The sequence below is a fragment of the Hypanus sabinus genome, chromosome 4 (genome assembly GCF_030144855.1).
Source record: "Hypanus sabinus isolate sHypSab1 chromosome 4, sHypSab1.hap1, whole genome shotgun sequence".
NCBI lineage: Eukaryota > Metazoa > Chordata > Chondrichthyes > Myliobatiformes > Dasyatidae > Hypanus > Hypanus sabinus.
This window is the reverse complement of record NC_082709.1, coordinates 81,379,782-81,407,350: the sequence shown is the minus strand read 5'-3', so window position 1 is coordinate 81,407,350 and position 27,569 is coordinate 81,379,782. Positions and strand designations below refer to the sequence as shown.

Sequence of the window (27,569 nt, the reverse complement as noted above, 5' to 3'; positions counted from 1 at the left end):
TGCAAACAGCATGCCCACAACTTACTAATGCTAAACATAACCCTAAGTCTTTGGAATGTGGGAGGAAACTGGAGCACCCGGAGGAAATCCACACAGTCAAAGGGATTGCAGACAAGGTCTTTACAGACTGCAGAGGGAATCCAACATCGATTGGTGATTGCTGGCACTGTATCCTATTGTGCCATCACATCTTCTTGCAACCATCTAAATGGTGCCAGCAGACACTGTCTAAATCACTGAGTGCTTCGAGCAATTTCCTTTTTACTCTCAGATTTCCGGCACCTGCAGCTACTTTCTTTTTCATTTGCTAATAAGCTTTGTTACCATACTCAGAAGAATTCAAGTAGTTTCAGCAAATAAAATATCTATCAATAAAGAGAGATTTTTAAAAATCTGATTAAACCATTTTAACATTTTAGCATCACTCATGTTTCAATAAGTAATGCTCTGAATGTTGTAATTTCAAGCCTTACTCCATAGACTGGACCATAATCCAGGATGACAGTCACATAGTTACACTGAGAGTTTAAATGAAATGTTGAATTGAGGCTTGTTCTGCAAAAGATTCTCTGGGAACGAACAGGGTGGCTCACTCCAATATCTTAACGCTTATCCCTCATTCAATACTATTAAAATAAATCAAATACTTCGGGCAAAATTGAAAAATAATGTTCGTTTCTGCCCCTGTTCAAACTGGTAAATGATTTGTTTTGCAAGCAATTGAAAGAACAAATTGTTCTAAGTTTCAAAAGTGGAACTGGAGTGTCAATGGACATGTCACTTGTACCGAGATACTTTTCTTGCAAACCTGTAAATGTCAATTTATCAGATTATTCAAAAGGTAACATGCTTAGGAGGACAAACAGACTGCAAGTCTATTTTTGTAAGGGGATGAAGCCTTACGACAAACAGCACATTGGTGTTGATAGTAAGAAAGGAAAATTCAATGTTAAGATTCAATTCAAGAGGACCAGAATATCAAAGCAAAGCTGTAATGCTGAAGCTTTGTAAGTCATTGGTCAGATCGCACTTGGAGTATAGTGAGCAATTTTGGGCCCTTTTTCTAAGAAAAGATGTGCAGGCATTGGGAGGATCACCAGAATGATCCCAGGAAGGAAAGAGTTAATGTATGAGGAGCACTTCTGATGGCTCAGGGCTTGTACTTGTTGGAGTTTAGAAGAATGGGGGGGTGGAATCTCATTGAAACCTATCAAATATTGAAAGGCCTAGATAGAGTGGACATGAAGAGAATGTTTCCTCTGGGGGGGCGGGGGGATCTAGGACCAGAGAGCACAGCCTCAGAATAGAAGGATGTCACTTTAGAATAGAGATGAGGAGAATTTCTTTAGCTAGAAGTTGGTGAATCGATGGAATTCATTGCCAGGTGGCTATGGAAGTCAAGTCAGTGGGTATATTTAAAGTGGCTCTTGACTGGTAAAGGCATCAAAGATTACAGGGAGATGGCCAAGGAATGGGGATGAGGGGGATAATAAACAAGCCAAGATGGAATGGCTGAGCCGACTCGACAGCCAAATGGCCTAATTCTGCCACAATGTCTTATGGTGAGACCACAACTGGTGTACCTCAAGGTCATCCAAATCTTAGTAACTGAGCTGCAGGTGTGAGGATGATCCTAGCATCACCCAAGGGCTGAGCTACCAGCTTTCATCCACTCAGTCACTGAAGCCCATGAGGAAATCGGCCTTTCACAATTCTACAAGGTAAAAGTGGTCCTCTGCCAACATACACAAAATGCTGGAGGAACTCAGCATGTTAGGCATCATCTTTGGAGGGAAATGAACAGTGATTTGGGGTTAAGACCTTTCATTAGGACTGGTGAAGGGTCTTGACCCAAAACATCGATTGTTTATTTCCCTCCATAGATGCTGCCTGACCTGATGAGTTCCGCCAGCAATTTTACTTTTTTTAAATTTAGAGATACGGTGCGGAATAAGCTCTTCTGTCCCTTTGAGCCCCATCACCCAGCAAACCCCAATTAACCCTAGCCTAATCACGGGACAGTTTACAATGACCTACTAACCAGTACTTCTTTGGACTTGTGGGACACACACCCATACACACACCACACACGTCACACACATGCATACTGACAGAGACATACACAGATACCCACAGACCAACACACAAACATACACCCAAAGATACAAGGCACACACATATCCACCCACAAACACATAGATATACCACATATAGACACGCACACAAAGGCACACCCACATACACTCACATCCACACTTACATCACACACAGAACAACACAAAACACACAGACAGATACATATACACACACATACATACACATTCACAGACACACCCACAGGCACAAACACAGACAGACACAGACCAACACACAAACACACTAGGACTGGATAACCATGGTATATGTGGCATGAAAATTATTTTTTTTTTTGCAGGAGCAGCACAGTACTTTACAAGATGACAACAAATGTAATTTAACAAACTTAAATTAAGAAATTATACATAACATAGATATGCATAAAATATACAGAAAAAAATTGTGTTGGTTTATTATTGACTCACATACCAAGATACAATGAAGAGCACATCTTTCATACTGTCCATACACATCAGATCATCACACAGTGCATTGAGGCAGAACAAGGTAAAACAATAACAGTGCAGAATGACAATACCAATGAAGGGCTATGTGGTAGGCACATTCTAGGCAGTCTCTAGAGTAGGTTACATGGTCAGCACAACATTGTGGGCTGAAAGGCCTGTAATGTGCTGCAGATTTCTTTGTTTCTATGAAACCAGAGAACCCAGAGGAGATCCACACATTCCACCATGTGGATGTACAGACCCCTTACAGATGACATTGGAATTGAAATTCGAACTTGAGTTTTGCTCAAGATTTCCAGCATCTGCAGAACCTCTCGTGTTTATGATCCTTTACCAACTAGTCCCCATGATAAACAGGGACTAATTCTCAAACCCGAGAGCCAATCTCTCAAAGTCAGACATCATTTTAAATTCACCATCACCTTCAATGCATCAAGACAACCTGTGGTTGGTGAGGAGAAAGGTGTTTGTAGATCAAGGGCTCAAATCTGACACAAAACTCAATCACTGGGTACCTGTGTATAAACCTCTAACAATGTCTTCACAAGGTCCTGTTTGTCATCTGTATTGTCCACATCATCTGTTTGTCATTTATATTAATGATCTGGATGATAATGTGGTAAGCTGGATCAGCATTTGCGGATGACACCAAGATTGGGAGCATAGAGACAGTGAGGAAGGCTATCAAAGTTTGCAGTGAGATCTGGACCAGCTGGAAAAATGGGCTGAAAAAAGGCAGATGGAATTTAATGCAGACAAGTGAGGTGTTGCACTTCAGTAGGACCAACATGGGTAGGTCCTACACAATGAGTGGTTGAGCACTAAGGAGTGTGAAACAACAGTGGAAACTAGGAGTACAGATCCATAATTCCATGAAAGTGGCATCACAGGTAGGTAGGGGTGTAAAGAGAGCTTTTGGCACAATAGCCTTCATAAATCAGAGTACTATGTACAGAAATTCTGATGTTATGTTGAAGTTGTATAGGACATTGGTGAGGCCAAATTTGGAGCAGTATGTGCAGTTCCAGTCACCTACCAACAGAAAAGAACCCATTAGGATTGAAAGGCGTGCTGAAAAATATTACAAGAATGTTGCTAGGAATTGAATTATAGGGAAAGGTTGAATAGATTAGGGTCTTATTCTCTGCAGTGTAACAGAATGAGAGGAGATATGATAAAGGTATACAAAATTATGAGGGCCAAAGACAAGGTAAATACATGCAGGCTTTTTCCACTGAGGTTCAGTGAGACTAGAAATAGAGGTCATAGGTTAAGAGTGAAATATTGAAGGGGAACATAAGGGAGATCTTCTTCACTCAGAGGGTGGCGAGAATGATCAACAAGCTGAAAGCAGAAGTGGTGGATGCGGGTTCAATTGCAAAACTGATGGGAAGTACGGGTAAGTACATGTATGGAAGGGGTAAGAAGGATTATGGTCAATGTGCAGGTCAATGGGATTAGGAAGAACTAGACAATGGGGTGACCCATTGGGGCACCCTTTGAAAGAAGGGTAGTGCAGTCTGATGTGACCAGAATGAGCATTAAATTTTCCTGAATGCTATTGGTATGGCTTTGCTTTGGGAACGGAAGAAGAAAACCTCAGTTTACTAAAGAAGAACGACACGTAGCAATGCAAATATAGCTCCTCCTCGCTTAATGCAGGACACTTTTGATGGCAACATTTCTGGTGGATCTGCCACCCTTGTGCCCCTCGTTGTCATTCTGGAGACGTGCAGTCCTTTCATCTGCTGTCTCATCTCCTCTTCTGCTGTTTATTCTTTGTCCCTGATCTTGGAGTCATGCATTTCTCAGCTCCTTTGTCTCTTCCTCTCTCCTCCTCCTGTGCCAGTTGTTGTCATTCTGGAGATGTGCATGCCTCTCCTCCTCTGTCTCTTCTTCTCTCATCTTTTTTGTCCTGACTCTTTGATCCTGGAGTTGCACAGCCATGGCTTCATTCGATTCTTATTCTTTCCCTCTCCTTGCCACTTCCCAACGACGTTTGGCGTCATCTCTTGACCGTAATGTCCCCCTTCTCTTTCCATGTGGCATTTTTTTTTACCCTAATGCTGGATAGAAGATATGAAGCAGTAACACCAAAGCCTCCAGGATGCTGATTATTCTTGACGATGTGGTTAGCGCTCTCCTAAATGTACATGATATAGTCACCGCTGTCCTTTGACCGCAGCAAAGGGTTTGATGGGTGTCTTGAAGTACGTCATTACAATAAGATTTAATTGTCTCTTATTGATGGGTTGCAGTTGGATCTGTCCCAATCCTGCACATGCTGGTGGTGATCAGCAGAATGTGAGCACTCGAAATAGAGCTGCCCTGCCCTTTTGCTCTGGTTGGTGTTGCTGCTGTGAGCATCGCGAGTCGCTGCTAAGGCTGGCCATGCGCATGTGTCGTGGTGTCACGTCGTGGTTTCTATCATGGCTGACATCAGCTCTTGAGTGAAAGCGGGGCTGTTGATTTTGGCGAGTGAGCAATTTTATATGAATATATAACCCTGAATTTTGCCTGCATTCTGTAAGTTAGCACATTTTAAGTCGATTTAGCCAAAAATAGTGCTGCTGTAATGCACCATTTGCGCTAACTGGAGGTCACAACCAGACAAACTGAGCATGAGAGTTTTAGTAGTATACAGGAAACAGTTTGGCATGGACTTGGTAGGCTGAATGGCCTGTTTCTGTGCTGTGGTACAGTATAAACCTAGAAGTATAGAACACTACAACCCGTTTTTCGGGTGAAATTTAACTGATCGTGTCCCATGTATGCAACATAACATGTTCAAGATGCAGTATTTTGTATAGAGTTGCCATGAGTCATTGCAGCCTAGAAAATACTTGTAATAAGTGATATCCCTAAAGTTGAGTTATTAAGTCTAACAATGTAACTGACGGAATTATGAAACCTGAATGTTAAAGCTGTGTTTCTAGAGAACATACAAACCAACACCGAAGCAAATGCAATGTTAGCATGCATTCTGAGAGGAACAGAATCTAAAAGCAAGGACGTAATGCTGAGGCTTTATAAGATACTGGCCAGCCTGCACTAGGAGTATTGTGAGCAGTATCCAGCTCCCTATTTGCCAACAGTGGAGAAGGTACTGAGATTTACCAGAATGAACCCAGGAATGAAAAGGTTCATATATGAGAAGCTTTTGATGGATTTGGAACAGCATTCCTCTGAGTTCAGAGGAATGAGAAGGAGCTCATTGGAACCTATCAAACATTGAAAGGCCCAGATAGAAAGGATGTGAAGAGGATGTTTCCTATAGCAGGAAAGCAGGACCAGAGGGCGCATCCTCAGAATACAAGCATAGTCTTTTAGAACAAAGATAAGGAGGAATTTGGTTGGTCAGAGAGGGGTGAATCTGTGGAATTCATTACCACAGATAGCTGTGGAGGCCAAGTCATTGAGTATATTTAAAGTGGAAGCTAATAGGTTCTTGATTAGTAAGGTTACAGGGGGAAGAAAGGGAATGGGGTTGAGAGGGAAAATGATCAAATAATGGAGCAGACTCAATGTGCCGAATGACCTAATTCTGCTCGTCTTTTATAGTCTTACCAAAGTCTACAAACCATCTGTATTGAACAATAGTATTTTGTTCTTTCACTACAGTTCTATATGTATCTACAGTATTTCAGAGTTATGTCTGCTACGTACAAAAATCGCCTACTTTTGTGTGATTGATAAATTAGGATTTGTACCTTTCTATCCAACCATTTAAAACATTAACAAGCGAACAGTTCAGGCCTTAACACACAAACCCATTCGCTTGACTACGAGTTCTACAAGAGGCAGATGGAACCAGAAGGGGATGGCAGAGGTGGAGAGAATTAAGATATGTAGGAACATAAAGGTTACAAAGGTGGTAATGGGACAATTAAAGAAGAGGTGAAGGGCAGACAGAATTAGATGAGGGAGGGGGAGATCCAGTCACAAGTGAAGTAAACCTATCACCACCACTGAGCACGTCTACAAGGAATGCTGCTTCAAGAAAGCAGCATCCATCAGTAGGGTCCTCAACCATGCACACTTCTTATTACTGCCATTGAGAAGGAACCTCAGGTCCCACACCAATAGGTTCATGAACAGTTACTACCCTTCAACCGTCAGGCTCCTGAACCAGTGTGGATAACTTCACTCATCTCAACTCTGAACTGATTCTACAACCTACAGACTCATTATCAAGGACTCTACAACTAGTTCTCAATATTATTATTGCTATTTGTTTCTTTTGTATTTGCAGTTTGTCTTCTTTTGCACATTGATTGCTTCTATATCCTTTTGTTTAGTTTTCATCAATTCCATTGTATTTCTAAGTGAATGCCCACAAGAAAATGAATCTCAGAATCAGAATCAGGTTTAATATCACTGGTATACGTCGTGAAATTTGTTGTTTCACAGCAGCAGCACTTTTTAATATACATTATTTTAAAAAAGTGCAATAAATATATAAACAAATAAAAAATAATGCAAAAAGAGAGCAATAAAAAGAAAAAAAAAAGTGAAGTAGTATTCCTGGGTTCATTGTCCATTCAAAAATCTGATGGTGGAGGGGAAGAAGCTGCTCGTGAAACATTGAGTATGAGCCTTCAGGCTCCTGTACCTCTTGTTTGATGGTAGCAATGTGCAGAGGGCATGTTCTGGGTGATGGGATTCCTTAATGATGATGCCACCGTTTTGAGGCATTGTGTTCTTAAGATGTTCTCGATGCTGGGGAGGCTAGTGCCCATGATGGAGACGGCTGAGTTTGCAACTTTCTGTGGCTTTTTCCAATCCTGTTCAGTGATGCAATCAGCTAGAATGTGCTCCACAGTACATCTATACAAATTTGCTCAGGGTAATATTTGGTTACATGTAATGCCCTAGTTCTTACTTTTACTGTAATGCTGTAGGCATTTCATTTTATGCTGTATGTATTTCATTTTGGCAGTTCTGTAAGAGCAGCCTGTTTGGGTTATTGTTGAAGATAAGGGATGATGTGGAACAAGTGCCATCCATTTAGTGAGAGGTTCTTCTTGGTGAGGGACAATAAGGTTGGTTCTTTGGCTTTTGGTTCGGGGGGAGATGAAGAGAGAAGATACTGGGGAGAATGGGTCATAGCGTACGATCTGGTGGGAGACCTGCTCATTCAGCAACATTCAGAAGATGGTGTGGGCGTTCATGCTGACTGAGGGCCCAGTTCATGAGTGACAGAAAAGTTCAAGATGAACTCCAACTTGTACACATTTGACTGTTGAATTAGAATGAGCCCTTTTCTTTTTGTTATTCTTTACTAACCTTTTAGTTAAGTTAAGATTCTTAAATATAAATTCCTTTAAATGTATGCAGTGTACTGTCTGTTATTTCATGGCACTAATTTATAACGGGGTAGCAAATTACACAGCATCCACACAAACAGGAGTTTGGGGTGGGAGAGTGCCTCAATCTCAAGTTTGGCGGGGCAGAAGGTTGTCTTTCCTAGACTTACGCAGCCAAGGAAACCAAGGGATTTCATACATATATATAGTAGTACTTTCTTTGATAAATTTATATTGAACAGTGAAACCAAGAGGGGTTGGGGGGGGGGGGGAAGAGAATAAAAAAGACCAGGAGTTTGGATTGGAATACAAGAGGTGAGGAGGTGGGAGATCAAAACACAGGACGTTCTTTACCTGAAAGGAGAATATTTAATGTTCATACCATTGGGTTTAAACTACCCAGGACGAACGTGTGGTGTCAATGATTGAAAGCTGGTTACTACTCTGTATGCCTTGTATTTCAGTAGTTAGCCTAGAAGAAAGGTGGTTATTGATATTTTCAAAGAGAGTTTTCTAGTTCAAAGTTGCTTCTACAGTCACACCTTGATACTGCTTATCCACATCACATATCAACACACCACTGCTAAAGATTATTTGGTAGTGACAAACAGCTTCTGAATTCTTCAGCAAGACGTTAAACCAAGGAATTGATTATAGACTCAGGAAGGTGGTACAAGAGCCTGAAACCACACTCAAATCTTCAGGAATACCTTCTTCCCCTCCATCATCAGATTTCTGAGCTATCCATGAACCTCACCTCGTTATTTTATCTTTGGCACTATTTCTTTATTGTAGTAATTTTTGACTTTGTACTCAATGCTACCACAAAGCAATAAATTTCCCAACATTGTTCAGTGATAATAAACCTGATTCTGATTCCATCTTTTCAGACTAATGAAAGTGGTGGAAGATTCCCTTTGGTTATCCGGACAGTTTTTATTCCTCATATTGCTTTATTCCAAGGTTTTGACTAACTGCAAAACAGATCCATACTCCCTTTGAAGTATCCACATACCTCACTGCATTCAACATCTCGTTCATCCTCATTAATGATCATCATGTAGGGTTTTTGAGGCAAACCAGGGGCTTTTATCCCAAGGATAAACAACAGAAACGTACAGACGTATCGCACCATCCACAGACCAAAGTGTACCTGGGAAACAGAAATAAAGGTAAGTAGAGATCATCATATAATAACAGAATGGTCAACAGCAGCTGAACCAGACATCAATACATTGTGGCCATCTCTGAAACTTGACTAAAGGATGGCTGCCATTGGGAGCTGAATGTCCAAGGATATACGGCATATTGAAAAGATAGGTTAGTAGGCAGAGGGGGTGTTGTGGCTCTGTGTTTAAGAAATATTAAATCATTGGAAAGAGCTGACATAGGATTGGAAGGTGTAGAGTCCCTATGGGTTGAGTTAAGAAATTCCTTACAGATAACGTCAGCATTCAACTAGATTGCAAACAACAAGAAGGACATTGATAAATTACAGTGGAATACAAATAGGTTAGCAGAATAGCAAACACAGGGAAAGACAAGATACAGGGTGCCAGGGCAACATAGCAGTTAGTGCGATGCTATTACATCTTCAGGCAGAATTTGGAGTGGAATGCTGATGTTATCTGTAAGGAATGTGCATGTTCCTCCCAGTAAACCCTATGATTTGCTCCAGGTGCTCTGGTTTCCTCCCATGTTTAAAGATGGGTGGGTCAGTAGGTTAATTGGTCATAGTAAGTTGTCCTGTGATTAAGTTAATGTTAAATAATTCGGTTGCTGGGCAGTGCTTCTCATTAGGCCTGAAAGACCTGTTCCACACTGTATCTTTAAACAAAAGTAAAAAATTATACAGTTTGGTAGGAAGAATGAAAAGAGGCAATATCAAAATCAAGTTCAAGTTCAATTGCCAGTCAACCATAATATTTATACAGGAAAATGCAACAGTGCTCCTCCTGGGTAAAGGTGCAAACCACAGAACATACAGTCATACACATCACATATACGCTCAGTGGCCATTTTAGTAGGTACCTCCTGCACTAATAAAGTGACCACTGAGTGAATGATCGTGGTCTTCTGCTGCTGTAGCCCATCCACTTCAAGGTTTGATGCATTGTGCATTCAGAGATGTTCTTCTGCACACCACTGTTATATTTGAATTACTGGTGTTTTCCTGTCAGCTTGAACCAGTCTGGCCATTCTCCTCTGACAAGGCATATTTAGCATCAGAACTACCACTCACTCACTGGATGCTTTTTTTGTTTTTCCTTTCTCTGTAAACTCTGGAGACCATTGTGCATGAAAATCCCAGGAGATCAGCAGTTTCTGAAATAATCAAACCATCTCTTCTGGCACCAACAATCAAAGTCAAAGTCCACAGTCAAAGTCACTTAGATCACATTCTTCACTATTCTGATGTTAGATCTGAACAAATGAACCTCTTGACTATGTCTGCAAGCTTTTATGTACTGAGTTGCTGCCACATAATAGGTTGATCAGATGTTTGCATCAATGAGGTGTACAAGTGTACCTAATAAAGCGGCCACTGAGTGTAGTTATGATACATAGACTTAAGGATGCTGTTCACAATTGTCAAAGCAAGTTGAGAAGCAGCTAACAAGCTGTATACAACTCTAGGCTTTATCCACAGAGGCATAGAGTCTAAAAGCAGGGAAGTTTTGCCTAATTTTTATAAAACTCTTAGTCCATCTTCAACTGAAGTAGAACCCTCAATTCTGCTCACACCATTATAGGATTTAAGGGCAGTGGAGATGGTCATTATCCTCATCAGGTGCCATGCCCAGTTTCAGCTTTGACTGCCATGGCCCACACACTCCTGTTTCAGGTCAAGTGGATCAATTCATTGGTATTCCTTTCCGGTTCTCTGGTTGCTGTCTCCATCATCATTTGTCTTTGCCTTCCTCACGGAATCCCAATTTCCCTCGGGATCAATAAAGTATGTCTGTCTGTCTGTCGCTTTCTTCCCTCCAGTCTTTCCCATAATTACCGTGCATTCTAACTCCTTTTTCCTAATCACATGTCCAATGAAGTCACGTTGCCTTTTCATGATCTCATACATTCTCTCTTTGTGCTTGCTCCGTTCATGACATCCTCGTTAGATATTCAGTACAGCAAAGATTTGAGAATGATTCCTTGGATGAGGACTATAGCTACACAAAAGGTTCCCTGGAACATAGGAGAATAAGGGAGGTATACAAAATTATGATGGATTTAGACAGGCTAAATGCAAGTAAGCTTTTTTCATTGAGGTTAAATGCAGCTAGAACAAGGTTAAGGGTAAAAAGTGAAAATCTTAAGGGAAACCTGAAGAGTAACTTCTTCACTCAAGAGGGTGAGGAAGTTCACCCTCTTGGGATAAACATCTTCACTCACCTGGGACACCACTGTAGCAAGTTGCTTGGTCAACGAGATAAAGGGCTGCAGGAGGGGGAAATCTGATAGGAGAGGATAGAAGACCATGGAAGAAAGGGAAGGGGGAGGAATGCCAGAGGGAGGTGATGGGCAGGCAAGGAGATAAGATGAGGGAAGGAAACAGGAATGAGGAATGGTGAAGGTGGGGCAGGAAGGGCAATTACCAGGTTCGAAAAATTGCTGTTCATGCTAGCAGGTTGGAGGCTACCAGACAGAATATAAAGAGTTGCTCCTCCAACCTGAGTGTGACCTCATCGAGGAGGCCATGGACTGACATGTTGGAATGTGAATGGGAAGTGGAATTGAAATGGTGGCTACAGGGAGATCCTGCTTTTTCTGGCAGAGAGTAGGTACTCAGCGAAGTGATCTCCCAATCTACAGCGGGTAATCTGAGCACATTTTTACCAGTTTTGGCATCATTGCACTGGCTGCCTGTGTCCTTTAAGGGCAATTTTAAAATGCTCTTAATTGTATACAAGGCTCTGAATAAATCTAGCTCATCTGCACATTTTGGAGTGTCTGTCCCTTTACATTGCAAATCATAAACTTAGACCCAAGAGCACTAGTTTGCTTAGTGTTCCTGGAGCCAAGCACAAGAACTGGTGATGCGTCATTTTACTCTTATGCAGCAAAAATCTGGAATACTCTTTTGACATCAGGCTAGTACTGTGGAATGTTTCAAAACATTTCTTAAAACCTAATTTTTCTTTTAATTGACCTACTTATTGGATTACTTAATGCCTGTTGATATTGATTACATTTATATAATTTGGCATATATGATTACATTGTACTCCATATAATGTTGGTCTTTACTTAAGGCTTTTAACTGTCTCATATTTTTATGACTATATTTATTCATCTTTACAATCTATGTAAAGTATTTTGAGTTTGAACATTAATGTATGAAAGGTGCTATATAAAGTTATTGCTGTGTTGTTGTTATTATTATTAAAACATAGAACAGTACAGAACAGGAATAGGCCCTTCAGCCCATAATGTTGTGCCAAAGCATTAAATTAGTAATCAAATGGGCAACCCAACTAACTTCCTCTGCCTACACCATTCTCTGTGTGCGGGAAAACACTTGCCCCAAAATCTCCTTTGAAATTACCCCCTTCACCTGAAACGTATGCTTTTATATGCAAGGTAATTCTAAGTAACTTTGTTTCTCATTCCACAGAAGTTACTCATCCTGTCTCCCGCTCCAAAAATACTCCCAAGCCCAAGGCAGCCTTCCAAATCTGTTTTATTTCAATTGTTGTCAGGACAGACTCACTAACACCAGCGCACTGGAGGCTGCCAGCACGAACAGCATCTCCACCACAATAAAGCAGCTCCAACTCCAGTGGATAGATGTTATCCAAATGCCTAACTCACAGCTCCCAAATAGATCGTTTACTCACAGTTAAAGGAAGGTCATCGAGCCATAGTAAGCAAAGTAATCCCTTCAAATTTGCAAGTGGGATGGGACCCGGAGCGATAGAGCAGTGAAAGAAGTGCACGAAGTAAAGCCAGATCTAACATATAGATGGGCTTCGAGGAAAGAGCAGCAGAATAAAGGGTATAAGGGTAGTAAGGTAGAAGGTGTGTGTACTTCAATGTAAGAAGCATCAGGAACAAAGGTGATGAACTGAGAGCTTGGATACATATATGGAATTATGATGCAGTGGCCATTATGGAGACTTGGCTGGCACCAGGGCAGGAATGGATTCTCAATATTCCTGGATTGTGGGCCAAAGGGCCTGTAATGTGCTTTACTATTCTATGCTCTATGTTCTAACTTAACATCAAAACCAGCCTTAAGAAATTCAACGTTACAGCTAAAAAACTGGGAAGACTGAATAGGTACACTCACAGGAAATCTGTTCAGGAGGGGGCTGCACTACATGAGAACGACCTCTGCTATCCTGCGGAGAACAAGTGGCAGTTGTGAAAGAAGAGACCGAACAACCACAAGCACCACTTATTCTTGCCCACACTGCACCAGAATATGTGGATCCTGGGTAGGCCCCTCAGCCACCTGAGGACCCATCAAAAGAGAACCCACATCATACTGGTTTGAATGACTGCACCATTACTACTTCATAGGAAAATAAGATATAGAAGCATAATTAAGCTATTGGTCCACCAAGTCTGCTCCAACATTTAATGATGACAGATTTTTATTTTCTGAACCACCTTCCTTTGTCTTCTCCCTGTAACTCTAATTCACTATCAACTGCTGCCTGAAATGAACCCAATGTCTTGACATCCACAGCAGACTGTGACAATGAATTTTACAGCTCCACCACCTTCTGACTGAAGAAATTGTCCCTCATCTCAGTTTTAAAGAGACATCCCTTTATTATGAGGCTGTGCCCTCAGATCCAATATCCACTTTGGAAAGACAAACCAGCATAGGACTAACATGTTGAATGGTAGGGCACAGAGGAGTGCTATAGAATAGAGGGATCTGGGAATGCTATTCCATAGCTCCCTGAAACCATCATCACAGGTAGTTAGGGTTGTAAAGAGAGCTTTGGGCATATTGGTCATCATAAATCAAATTTGTGAGTATAGGAGTTGGTACCTATTGTTGAAATTGTGTAAGATATTGGTGATTTGGAGTATTGTGTGCAATGTTGGCCACCTACATACAGGAAAGATGTCAGCGGATTGCCAGGACTTGAGGACCTGAGTTACAGGGATAGGTTCAATAGGTTAGGACTTTATTTCCCAGAACACAGAAGAATATGAAGAAATTTGCTAGAGGTATACAATACAATGAGGGGTATAGACAGGGTAATTGCAAGCAGGCTTTTTCCACTGAGGTTGGCTGAGAAAGCTGTCAGCGGAAGTGGTAGATGTGGGTTCAATCGCAACATTTAAGAGAAATTTGGACAGGTACATGGATGGGAGAGGTATGGAGGGGTATGGTACAGATGCAGATTGATGGGACTAGACAGATTAATAGCTGGGCGGAGGCTAGACAAGCCAAAGGGTGTGATTCTATGCTGCAGTGTTCTATGAATTAATAACGCTCCCACTGATGGAAACATCCTCTCCACATCCTTTTCAGTAACCTAAAAATTATCTTTAACATAAGTGATCTGATTGACTATAGAATATAGAAAATATTACTTTATTTAATGTATTTAGACCATAAGATACAGGAGTAGAATTAGGCCATCTGGCCCATCAAGTCTGCTCTGGCATTCAATCATGGCTGATCCTTTTTTTTCTATCTCCTCCTCAACCCCAGTTCCCAGCTTTCCTCCCGGAACCTTTGATGCCACACCCAATCAAGACCTATTAATCCGTGCCATAAATACACCTAATGACCTGGGCTCCACGGCTGCATTCGGCAACAAATTCCACAAATTCACCACCCTTTGACTTATTAATCTACTATTACTTCGACATTTTACTTATTACTCGGGCAGATTTTCCACATTTATTCAGATCATTTTATTTTATTTCAGATACCATCTATTGTAATTTTGGATTACAGTTACTGTTCTTTTCATTAGCTTTCTGATTATCTAATTTTCTCCAGATTTTTAGTCTAATCATCCACTGTTTTGCTTTTTATCATCGGGAAAAGAATGTTACTTTCTTACAAGCTATAACCTCAGAGTCCACTTTATTACACCTACTCGTTAATGCAAGTATGTAAACAGTGGTGGGAACTCGATACATAAAATCACGCAGACATTGTCAAGAGGTTCAGTTGTTGTTCAGACCAAACATCAGAATGGGGAAGAAATGTGATCTAAATGAGTTTGACCATGGAATGATTGTCAGTGACAGATAGGGTGGTTTGAGTTCCTCAAACTCAAAGTTAAAAGTACATTTATCAAATTACGTATACTTTATACAACCTTGAAATTCACCTCCTTACAGGCAGCCACAAAACAAAAACTGGCCATCGTCTGCTCCAGCAATGGCCATATATTGGCTTATTGTCTGCTCACTGGCCTGGACTAACCCATGCCACAACTGTCCTGTGCCTTCGAGACTTCAGTTCACATTCCAAAAATGCCAGGTCCTACAGGCAGTTTCTAAGCTCAATTCTGGCAGGGAAGTTACACGCTATTGGTTGTAGTAATCATGTACCAGAAAAAGTGTGAATAATATTGACTTTTTTTTTCTTTGTTTAATTTGGCACCAGCAAGTAGTCGTACAGCTTCACCAGCACCATCTTAATCTGGATCTTCTGGGATTTTCACACACAACAGTCCCTAGAGTTTACAGGGAAGGGTGAAAAAAAGCAAAAAAAAAATCCAGTGAACGGCAGTTCTAATGGCAAAACTATCTTGTCAGAGAATGGCCAGACTGGTTCAAACTGACAAAAACAGTGACGGTAAGTCAAATAACCATATGTTACAATAGTGGTGTGTAGAAGAGCATCTCCAAATGTACATTAAATCGTGAAATAAATGGACTACAGCAGCAGAAGAGCATGAACATACACTCAGTGGCCAGTTTATTAGGTACAGAAGGTACTAGAACATCTAGGTCCGAGGTTACTAGGACATCTTCAGAAGGCGATGCCTCAAGAAGGCAGCACCCATCATTAAGGCCCACCATCACCCAAGGGATGCCCTCTTCTCATTGCTACCATGAGAGGGGGGACAGGAGCCTGAGACACACAAGCAATGATCCCCCTCTCCACCAGATTTCCGAATGGACAATGGACAATGAAACTACCTACATTACCTCACTTATTATTTGCACTATTTATTTTATTCATTTCATTTATTTCTTTGTTTATTTAGAGATGCAAGGTGAACAGGCCCTTCCAGGCCAACGAGCCCCACTGTTCAGTAACCCACCCATTTAACCCGAGCCTAATCACAGAACAATTTACAATGACCTATTTGTATATGTCTTATTATAATTTAGTTTTTAAAAATTGTATATTGCTACCAAAAGCTACAAATTTCATGACATGTGCCAGTGATATTAAAGCTTACGAATGGCAGAGCATGTCCAGAGGTGAACTGCCAATTCCTATTTCTGTTTCTTATATTCTTACCCGCTTTATCTCAGCTCTTCACTCCTTTGCTCTTTCAGCAGCTTTTCAAATAGATATTCAACTTTCTAAATAATTTAACATATATAACAATAATTTGACATCTGAGACAATCACTCAGGTACAACAATGACTCAGCAATGCTGTTTGGATGCCACAATAAGATTACACCAGAGTTGCTAAAACAATTGTAATAATGCTGAATCATTACTGAAACAAAAGTTGGGGATTGAGTGAGACTAGAAGTCATGGGTTAAGGGTGAAAGGTGAAATGTTTAAGGGGAACACGAGGGGGAACTAATTCACTCAGATGGTGGTGAAAATGTGGAATGAGGTGCTAGTGGAAGTGGTGGATGAGAGTTTGATTGCAATGTTTAAGAGAAATTTATATAGGTACATAGATGGGAGAAGTATGGAGGGCTAAGGTCTGGGTGCAGGTCAATAGGACTAGGCAGATTAATAGTTTAGCATAGACAAGACAGGCCAATTGGCGTGATCTTAGGCTCCATGACTCTCCCATTAATGGAAACACGTCCTTTTAATAACCTAAAAATTATTTTTAATGCAAGTGACCTGACTTAGAACAGCGGCCACCAGCCAGTAGTCGCAGAGCTTCATTGGCACCATTTTAAACTGGATCTTCTGGGATTTTCACACACAAGTCTCTAGAGTTTACAGGGAATACTTCAAAAGTCAAAAAACAAAATTCCAGTGAATGGTAGAAACATCTCATCAGAGGAGAATAGCCAGAATGTCTTGTGCTAATAAGAAAACGACAATAAGTCAAGTAATCAGGTATTGCAACAGTGCTGTGCTGAAAAGCATCTCTAAAAGTACAGCACATCAAACCTTGAAGTAGATTGGTTACCGCAGCAGAAGAGCATGAACATACACACAGTGGCCACTTAATTAGGTACAGGAGGTACCTAATAAAGTGGCCACTAAGTGTATTTCAAAGAGGAGTTAAAATGAAGAAATTGTCCTCATGACTCATATCGTCATTTTCTGCACCCACATCTTCAAAAGGAATGCTTCTGCCTGTTTCAAGAGAAGTGCAAGGAGGAATGGTGTATTACAAAGAAAATATTGGTCAGCCTATAGAGGACTGTAATCTCTGGAAAAAGAGCTCAAGACATTTCACAGGTTCACTTGTCACAGTGATCCACTATGGGTAGTTCTTTGGTTTATTCATGGGATATATTATATTTCTTTGCTTTCCTGTGGGTGCTGCAATAAACGGAATCTCAAAGATGTATAAAGTATGCATACTTTGATAATAAATTTACTTTGAACTTTGAAACAAAAAGATTGTACAACTTGCAGGAATAATACTGGACCCCCACCAAATCATGAGTTCGCTACACCCTTGTTTACATGACATTCAAACTGAAGCCATTTAGAGCCAATATTAAATTACCTGTTTATAAAAGTTCATCCTCCAAAAATAATGACTTACTGGACTGAATATGGTAAAACTCAGGTTTCTGAGCAACTCACAGGAAATGCAGCATCTATGGAAATGAACGAACAGTCAACATTTTGGGCTGAGACTTTTCTTCGGGAGTGGGAAGGAAGGACTAGTTAGAAGGTGACAGATGAAAGCAGCTGGGTGGGGAAAGTAAAGAAGTGAAGAAGGAATCTGACAAGAAAGCAGAGTGGACCATGGGTGAAAGGGAAGGAGGAGAGGCCCAGGGGAAGGTGACAGGCAGGTGAGGAGAAGAGGTCAGAGGCTAGAGTGGGGAATAGAAGAGGGAAGGGGAGGGGGAAAAATTACTGGAAGGAGAAATCAATGTACATGCCATCAGGTTGGAGGCTACCTAGAAAGAATATGAGGAGGAGTTGCATCTCCACTCTGAGAATGACCTTATCATGGCAAACGAAGTTCTTTGTCAGGTTCACTGAGATCCTGTTTTCTATGCTCTATTAATCTCAGAGGCTCATTTACTGCAGTCTTCGGCTTACCAGGTTCATGAGAATATTTTATGATCTCACCTGGTAACATCTTACTAAAATGTAATAACAATGACACCCAGTAGTCTCAAAAATCTGCAAGTCCAACAGCACCAAAGTCACAAGCCAGATGAGATGACAAATATCTATTGTAGAACAGTTCATCCTACATACATATAGAGAGGCTTCAGGGAAGATATGATTAGTCTAGGTGAATAAGAAAGTCAGTACATAATCAGAGAGTACACAATGATTGAGATGAGAATTTTCCTTATTCAGGCTCATTAACGTGGAATTCTCTATCACATAAAGCTACCAAGACTATGTCACTTAATATGTTGGAAAGTCGGGCAGTATGCTTGCCCATTGGTCTGTGATGCTCTGCCGATCCGATAACCTACTCGAAGATCAATTTAACACTTCCCTTCCACGTAGCTTTTCATCTTTCTTTTACCTATGTATCCATCTAAGAAATTTAAATGCCCCAAACGTATCTGCCTTTACCACCACCCCAGGCAGCACATTCTATGTACTCAACTCTCTGTGTAAAAACCCACTTCTGATATTCCCACTAGATCTTCCTCCAATCACTTTAAAATTAGGCCCCCCAGTATTAGTCATTTCCACCCTGGGGAAAAAGTCTCCGGCTGTCCGCTCTGTCTATGCCTTCCTATCAACTTGAAGGAGAAGGCACCTGGGAAATAGGAAGAGAGTAGATATCTAGAATACAGAATACAGAATCAGGCATGATCATATAGAATGGCAGAGTTGGTTTAATGTCTGTCTCCTGCTTCAAACGTCTTTGTTTCTACTTTTGGATTGAGAGGAAAGCAATGAAAATGCATTTAGTGCGAGAAGATGGCAGTAAGGTAAACTGATTGCCCATTATTCTACTGAAACTCAGCAAGTTCCATCATGGGTACTAACCACCCCAGCATCAAGGACATCCTCAGAAGCTGATGTCTCAAGAAGGCAGCATCCATGGTTAGGGGCCACCATCACTCAGGGAGTGACCATCAGTAGCCTGAAGGCAATGTTTCAGAACCATTTCTTCCCCTCTACCATCACATTTCTGAATGGACAATGAATCCTTGTACAGTACCTCATTTTTTTTTTGTACTATTCATTTCATTTATTTCTTTGTTTATTTAGAGATGCAGGGTGAACAGGCCCTTCCAGGCCAATGAGCCCCACTGTCCAGCAATCCACCCATTTAACCCGAGCCTAATCACAGAACAATTTACAATGACCTATTTGTATATGTCTTATTATAATTTAGTTTTTAAAAATTGTAAATTGCTACCAAAAGCTACAAATTTCATGACAAATGCCAGTGATATTAAAGCTTATGAATGGCAGAGCATGTCCAGAGGTTGAACTGCCAATTCCTATTTCTGTTTCTTATATTCTTACCCACTTTATCTCAGCTCCTCACTCCTCTGCTCTTTCAGCAGCTTTTCAAATAGATATTCAACTTTCTAAATAATTTAACATATATAACAATAATTTGACATCTAAAAGTTACAACCTGAGACAACAATGCCGTTTGGATGCCACAATAAGATTACATCAGAGTTGCTAGAATAGTTGTAATAATGCTGAATCATTACTGAAACAACAGTTGGAGGCACTTTCACATGTCTTCAGAAAGATTGCATAGGAAAACAAAAACATACCATCAGACAGATCCGGAGATGTCTCATTAGTTGGCAAAAGGTTTAAGGATTAAAGATTAACTTTATTTGTCACATTTACATCAAAATGTACTTTGAAAAGTGTCATTTGTGTCAAATCAAATCAGTAAGGATTGAGCTGGGCAAGTGTCCCCACGCTTCCAGCACCAACACAGCATGTCCACAACCAACCCTAATTGTATAACTTCAGAATGTGAGAGGAAACCAGAGCACACAGAAGAAATGCATATAATCATGGGGACAGTGAACAAATTTTTTTTTATGGACAGTGCCAGGATTCCATCTCCGACCATACAGAAACAGAAACAAGGCTTACTTTGCATTCCATCCGGAGAGATCATTCCAAACACAAGTACACTGAGATGGAAAAGCAATAACAGAAAGCAGTTTATACACGGTACTGGATATTGCACAGGAAGTGCCTTGTAAGCAGAAGTAAGCAATGCAAAACAAGTCAAGAACTAAGATTTATCTGAGGCCTCCACGAGAACCTCAATCTTGTCATGGGGTTTGGAGGCTTGTGTTCCTCAATGACCTGGGCTATGTTGGATGGAGTCAGGGCCTTGTGTTCCAGCTAGAGGTAGGGCCACCTATACCAAACTGGTCAAAGGATAGAGCCCAGACTAAGAGTGGCCCACTGGTCCTCCAGGTTAGGGGGTTCAACTCAGGCTTAACAATCCTGACCAGCAAAAAACATATTGTTACAGAAACAGCAATCCTTCTATATCTGTGTGCGACTGTATGGATAGACATAGATGGAGGACTTTCATTGCTGCCTTAAACGCTAGTGGCGTAACGAGCAGCAAGTAAGTACACCCGAGGAGTATAGATAGAGTAAATCCAAGCAGGCTTTTTCCACTGAGGTTGGGTGAAGCCTGAACTAGAGGTCATGGGTTAAGGGCGAGTGATGAAGTGTTTAAGGGGAACATGAGGGGTCACTTCTTCACTCAGAGGGTGGTGAGAGTGTGGAACGAACACCCAGTGAAAGTAGTAGATGCAAATTTAATTTCAGCATGTGAGAGAAGTACCTGGAAGTACTACTTCCCTCGGAGTTTGTGAAGATTTGGCATGACATCTATAACTTCGACAAAACCTCTGTAGATGTGTGGTGAGGAGTAGATTGACTGGCTGCATCACAGACTGGTATGGAAATACTCAAGCCCTTGCATGGAGGATCCTGCAAAAAGTAGGGGATATAGCCCAGTCCATTATGGGTAAAGCCCTCCCCAACCATTGGCCATATCTACACAGAGCATTGATGCAGGAAAGTAGTACCCATTGTCAGTGACCCTCACCACCCAGATCACACTTCCTTCTCGTTGTTGCCATCAGCCTCAAGACTTACACCACCAGGTTCAGGAACAGTTATTACCCTCAACCATTCAGCTCCTGAACCAGAGGGGGTAACTTTACTTGCCCCATCACTGGATTTTTACCACAACCTATGGACTCATTATCAAAGACTGTTCATCTCATGTTCTCAATATATATTTTTTCCTTTACTGTACTTGCACAGTTTGTTGCCTTTTGCACACTGGTTGTCCACCCTGTAGATGTGATATTGCATTGATTCTATTATGGTTTTTGGATTTATTGAGTATGCTTGGGGTTGTATATGATTACATAAATGTACTTTGATAATAAATTTATTTGAATTCTGGATGGGAGAGTTATGGAGGGCTTGATCGAGGGCCAACACAATGGCACTGAACAGATAAAAAAAAACGACACAGACTGAATTGGTTGAAGGGCCTGTTTCTGTGCTGTAGTTTTCTATGACTCTCTAGCCTTGTTCTTATGAAAAATACTTCATTCTAAACTCAATCAAGTCCATCAGCTTCCCACCTATACGTCTAGATTCTTGAAGATAAAATAAACTTTCACTGTTGTGATATTGAAGACTGATTTTAAAGTGGCACAGTAGCATAGCAGATCACACACTGCTTGACAGCACCAGCTGCCTGACTTGCTGAGTCACCCTCCCCACTATTTGTGACATTTACTGGGAGCATTGCAGACAACGGGCCCAAAGCAATGTTAAGGATCCCCAATGCCCATTCCACAATCTCCGATTCACTATTGTCAGGAAGGAGGTACAGAAGCTTCAGGACTAGGTCTGCCAGACTGGGTAAAAGCTTCTTCCCTCAGACTGAGACTAATGAATACCTTGTCACCACCAAGGTCTTGTCACTAGGACAGCAAGCTGTTAACTGTATAACTTAGTTGGCTGTGCACTGCATGCATTTTGAATTATGCTTTATTCATGTATTTATAATAGTTTGGTTTATGTGCTGCGTGAGATATATGTTTAATAGGTGCACCTTGGTCTGGGGGAGCATTGTTTCATTTGATTGTAAATGTACAGTCAGATGACAATAAACTTGAACTCGAACTTGAGCTCCCCAAGCATCTTGTATGCTGAGCTGACGATAGTGGTTAAATCAACCGCTTTTGCATCTCCCCTGATGGAATCAAACAGGGATTAAAGGACAGCACTAGTAAAGAGGTGGTTATGCTGTAGAGTGATATACATGGGTACAAACCAACACATAAGGTACGCACCGGGCCAAAATCATTCATCAGGCGTGGAAAGGGGGAAAAGCCAGAATAAGATGTGGGGAAGGGGTAGGAGTACAAACTGGAGGCCATAGGTAAAACCAGGTGAGGGGGAAGGTGGGTGGGTTCCATCAATCTCAGTAGATACCCAAATTACGAGTGTTTTAGCACTTAATCTTCTGTGGCTCTGAAGGATTTTGCTCGGCATAATGTAAATACGCAATTCACCTCTACCTTAGTATTAAACAATGGTGCTGTTATAGAAAGGATGTTGAGGCTTTGGAGAGGTTTACCAGGATACTGCCTGGATTAGAGGGCAAGGACAAACTTGAATTGTATTCTCTGGAGAAGTGGAGGCTGAGGGGAGATCTGTTAGAGGTTTATAGGATTATGAGAAGCATAGATAGACAGACAGCATCTTTTTTCAAGGGTCCCCCCCTCCCCCACCCACATACAGGGAGCGGTGGGTGCCTGAAGATCACTACCTGTAGTGGTAGAGGCAGATACATTTTGGACTTCTCAAGATTCAAGATTGCTTCATGCAATTTACAGGATGCAAGTTTAAAGGAGAAAGAGATAATTGTTACTCCCAATCCGATCCAGCCCCAAAAAATAACTACAAAAGATAAAGAGCACAAAATAATTAACAAACACATTAAATGTAAATACATAAGATAACTTATATACATAGATTCATTGTATGTTAATAAAGTGACGTTTGGCAAAATCATAAGGAAATAATAAACTAGTGGTGGAGTTAATGGGTGGAGGTGTTGATCAACCATACTGCTTCGGAAAGTAATTGCTTCTAAGTTTGTTGGTCCTGGTGTGGATGATTCACGAATGCGAGGAAAATGGAAGGATATGGAAATCGTGTAGGCAGAAGAGATTAGTTTAGTTGGTCATGTGACTGCTAATTTAATTGGTTCAGCACAATATAGTGGGCCGAAGGGCCAGTTCTTGTACAGTACTGGTCTATGTTTTATGCACTATGTTCTAACGTACCTTATGGTCAGTACTGTCCAGTGACCACCACCATAGAGGACTTTTCCACGACACAAATGCCAGATTCTCCGCTGCAAATCCCAGAGCCCAGAAGAGCAGTAGGATGGTACCATGGCCGCGTGTTCTGTCCCGCACCATCACCCTGTTGCGCTCCAGGTATAGTAGTAAGATGGTACACACCCATCCAGCTGGAGATAGGCACGAATATAGAATCATGTATCCACAGATTATGCCCAAGCCAAAGGTTTGCCAAAGGATGTAGGTTCCAAACTGCAGGAGCATGATTACTGTTAGGAACAATTGAAGGCGGAAGAGACGAGAGCGAGGTATGTACTTTGGCTCCATTGTAGTCCCATAGATATTGTAACAAGCACATTGCAGTGCACCAAGGAGAAAGGCAATGCTCAAAAGTACTGTCGGGACGAGTGTAAAATAAAAACATGGGAATAATCCGTGTTGAATCCATATTTTGGATAAGGATGCATTGCCTTCGCAGTAACCTTCAAGAACAACCATTGTTTCAATCGGACACCTGTGAATAAAAGAACAAGATCAGAATCTCAGAAACTAAGAATAATTGCTGCAGTCAATAACATATACTCATTCCACCAAGATGTAACACTGAGCAGTATAGGAAGTCATTCCTGCCTGTGGCCATCAAACTTTACAACTCCTCCCTCGAAGTGTTGGACACCCTGAGCCAATAGGCTGGTCCTGGACTAATTTCCACTTGGCATAATTAACTTATTATTATTATTTAATTATTTATGGTTTTATATTGTTATATTCCTACACTATTCTTGGTTGGTACAGCTGTAACGAAACCCAATTTCCCTCGGGATCAATAAAGTATCTCTGTCTGTCTCTTAAGTAACTGACCATTAACCCTGTACTCAGCCTTCTGGTTTGTCCTTCCAAAATGCATCCCCTCACACTTATCCAGATTGAACTCCATCTGACACTTTTCCGCCCAACTCTGCAGCCTGTCTATATCCTCTTGTAACCTTCAACAACCTACAGCTCCATCCACAACTCCTCCAATCTTCATGTCATCCGCAAACTTGCTCACCCATCCTTCCACCTCTTCATCCAGGTCATTTATAAAAATCACAAAGAGCAGGGGTCCCAGGACAGATCCTTGCGGCACTCCACTAGTCACCAACCTCCAGGCAGAATACTTTTCTTCCACTACTACCCTCTGCTTCCTTCCTGTAAGCCAATGTTTTATCTATCAGCCAAGGTTCCACTGATCCCATGTCTCATGACTTTCTGGATGAGTCTCTTGTGAGGGACCTTGTCAAATGCCTTGCTAGAATCCACATAGACCATATCTATTGCCCTATTTTCATTAATTTCTTTTGTAATCTCTTCAAAAAACTCAATTAGGCTCATGAGGCATGACTTTCCCTTCACAAAGCTATGTTGACTATCCTTGAGTAGAATCAGATGAAGATAACTAATTACATTTCTAAGACTAGATTGCTTTCCTTTAAAAATATAATTATTTGCTTTAACTTTAATTCCCCAACCATATGCATCTGAATTTGAAATAAACCAACTATAGGTCATCCCCAGGTTATAGCAGTGTTCCATTCTTGTAAACTGAATGCCAGTCAGAAATGCGGCCATGAACCAAGTTCTCTCACCGCAGTCTTCCAGTACTTCACCTGTGGCTAATAAAACTACAAAAATCTTTGCCAGGTTCTCCTCTTAAGTTTCTTCCCTTGTTTCCCACACTGGCTTCCTACATTTTTAATACTCCTTAAAGGATTGATTAGATGCCAGATTACTATACCTGACATGTGCTCCTTCTTCTTCCCGACCAGAGAGTCTGTATTACTCGTCAGTCAGGGTTCCCTTATCCTGCTAGCCTTGCCCTGCAAGGAACATGTAGGTCCTGAACCTTCCTAACCCACTAAAGTTCCCCAGTAACCCGATGTCCTTTTACCTCTTCTTTATATACAGGTTCTGCAGTTTAAAAAACTGACATGCACTGAAGGAGCTCATAGGGATAGCTATCCACATTTCCACCTTACTTTCTCTGTATTATTTATTCATGAACAGAAGAAATTCTGCTGATGCTGGAAATTCAGAGCAACACACAAAAAATGCTGGAAAAACGCAGCAGTTAGGCAGCATCTATGGAAATGAACAAACAGCTGATGTTTCAGCTGAGACCCTTCTTCAGGCAACATTTATTTATTGTCTTTTTTTGAACATATTTGCACACTGGTTGTTTGTCCGTTTTGTGTGAAGTTTTTCTTTAATTCTGTTTTATTTCTTTGTACTAGACCATAAGACATAGGGGCAGAATGAGGCTATTCAGCCCATCAAGTCTGCTCTGCCATTCAATCATGGCTGATTTATAATGCCTCAAAACCTCATTCTTTTGCCTTAGCCCCATAACCTTTGATGCCCTTACTAATCTAAAGCCAATTAACCTCTGCTTCAAGTATACCCACCCAAGGACTTCTACTGCGAATGCCTACAAAGAAAGCAAATCTCATGGTAGTGAATGGTGACATGTATGTACTTTAATAATAAATTAACTTTGAAATGGCTCATAGGAGATGTTTGGAGTAATGTACAGGGGGTGTTAGTAGTAGCTTTTTTTAAATACAGAGAGTGGTAGTAGAGGTGGGTGCATTAGAGGTGTTTAACAAACTCTTAGATAGACACATGGATGGTAGAAAAGTGGAGGATCACGTAGATAGGAAGGGTTAGATTGATCTAAGAGCAATTTAAAAAGTTGGCATCAGATTGTGGCCGAAGGGTTTATGTTCTATGAAAAGCCATCCAATTGGCCAATACAAGCTGTTTGGAGGAAAGTATAGGGTGGACGTCAGTGGCCGCTTTTTTTTAATTAAAAAACAGACTGGTGGATGGTGCAATGCTCTGCCACAGGTGGTGGTAGAGGCAGAAACATTGGGTGTTATTTAAGAAACTCTTAGATAAGTACATGGATGTAAGAAAAATGGAGGGCTCTGTAGAAGGGATCTTGGAGTAGATTAAACCTAATGCATAACATCATGGGCAAAAGGGCCTGTACTGTTCCATGTGCTTTAGTGTACGTAATGAATGTTCACTGGGCCTGCAATCAACATTGATACAAACACATCAGGCATGCAGCTGTTAATCAGGTTCAAGGGTGCCGCCAAAGTGCTGGAAAAATGGGGAAAATGATAAAAAGCAACATAAAGATAAAGAAGGTCACAGAGTAGAGATTAGGAGCAGGCAGGATAGGACCAGGCAAGGAAGAATTTTTAATCTGTGTTACCAGACAGCATTATTATGCAATGACCAATGTACTGACTGGTAAATCAGGTTCCCAGAAGAGATATTCTTAAGTTTGGTTCCATGACATTGCACATTTGATTATTACACAGTGGCGCTTTACATAAGATCTCATGCTCAGTGGTGTCAATGTCAAAACAGCTGAGCCAAGTGTACGGAACCTAATGCAGTCACTTCAAGCTTAAACTCCCTTACTGTGCATGTACACTATATACATGTTGTGTACATGCACAGAATATATATATATATTTTGCTCTGTTCTTGCCCTACTTGTTTAATTTATATATTTATTGTAATTTATAGTTTTTAGAAATTACGCACTGCACCGCTGTCGCAAAACAAATTTCATCCATGCCAGTGATATTAAACCTGATTCTGAATCTAACTTTAAATTCAGAAAGGCAGAGTCGAACAATACTTCAAAGAAAATGAGGAGTGTGAGACGATCATTAGCTCCTTTCACCCGTATGCCGCAGCTCTCCCATTTCCAACACAAACGATTTTACTCACCTTGTCTCACATTCACTCGCTCTGAAAACTTGGAAGGGTTAAACGCCCGGGACCGACACACTCAATAATACAGCGCGTCAGCCAGCTCACATGAAATCCAACATTGTGTGTGAGCGCTGCTCGACATTTCCAGCATCTGCGGCTTCCTATACCACCACTTCGACCTCAGTGTGTGATCGCCCGAGAACCCTACGGTGGCTCGC

At 41.1% G+C, this 27,569-nt stretch overlaps 1 protein-coding gene across 1 annotated transcript in view; it reads right to left on the bottom strand.

Moving 5' to 3' along the window:
* The window catches only part of abcb6a (ATP-binding cassette, sub-family B (MDR/TAP), member 6a), a 215,276-nt gene extending 187,741 nt beyond the window's left edge, over positions 1 to 27,535 (bottom strand). The window contains exons 1-3 of the mRNA XM_059967532.1: positions 27,367 to 27,535; positions 23,563 to 24,094; positions 8,925 to 9,062 (exon numbers count right to left, since the gene is read on the bottom strand). Of these exons, the coding sequence (XP_059823515.1) occupies positions 8,925 to 9,062; positions 23,563 to 24,078 (654 nt within the window). The 5' untranslated portion in view covers positions 24,079 to 24,094; positions 27,367 to 27,535. The remainder of the gene's footprint in view (positions 1 to 8,924; positions 9,063 to 23,562; positions 24,095 to 27,366) is intronic.
* Between the last annotated feature and the right edge of the window lie 34 nt (positions 27,536 to 27,569).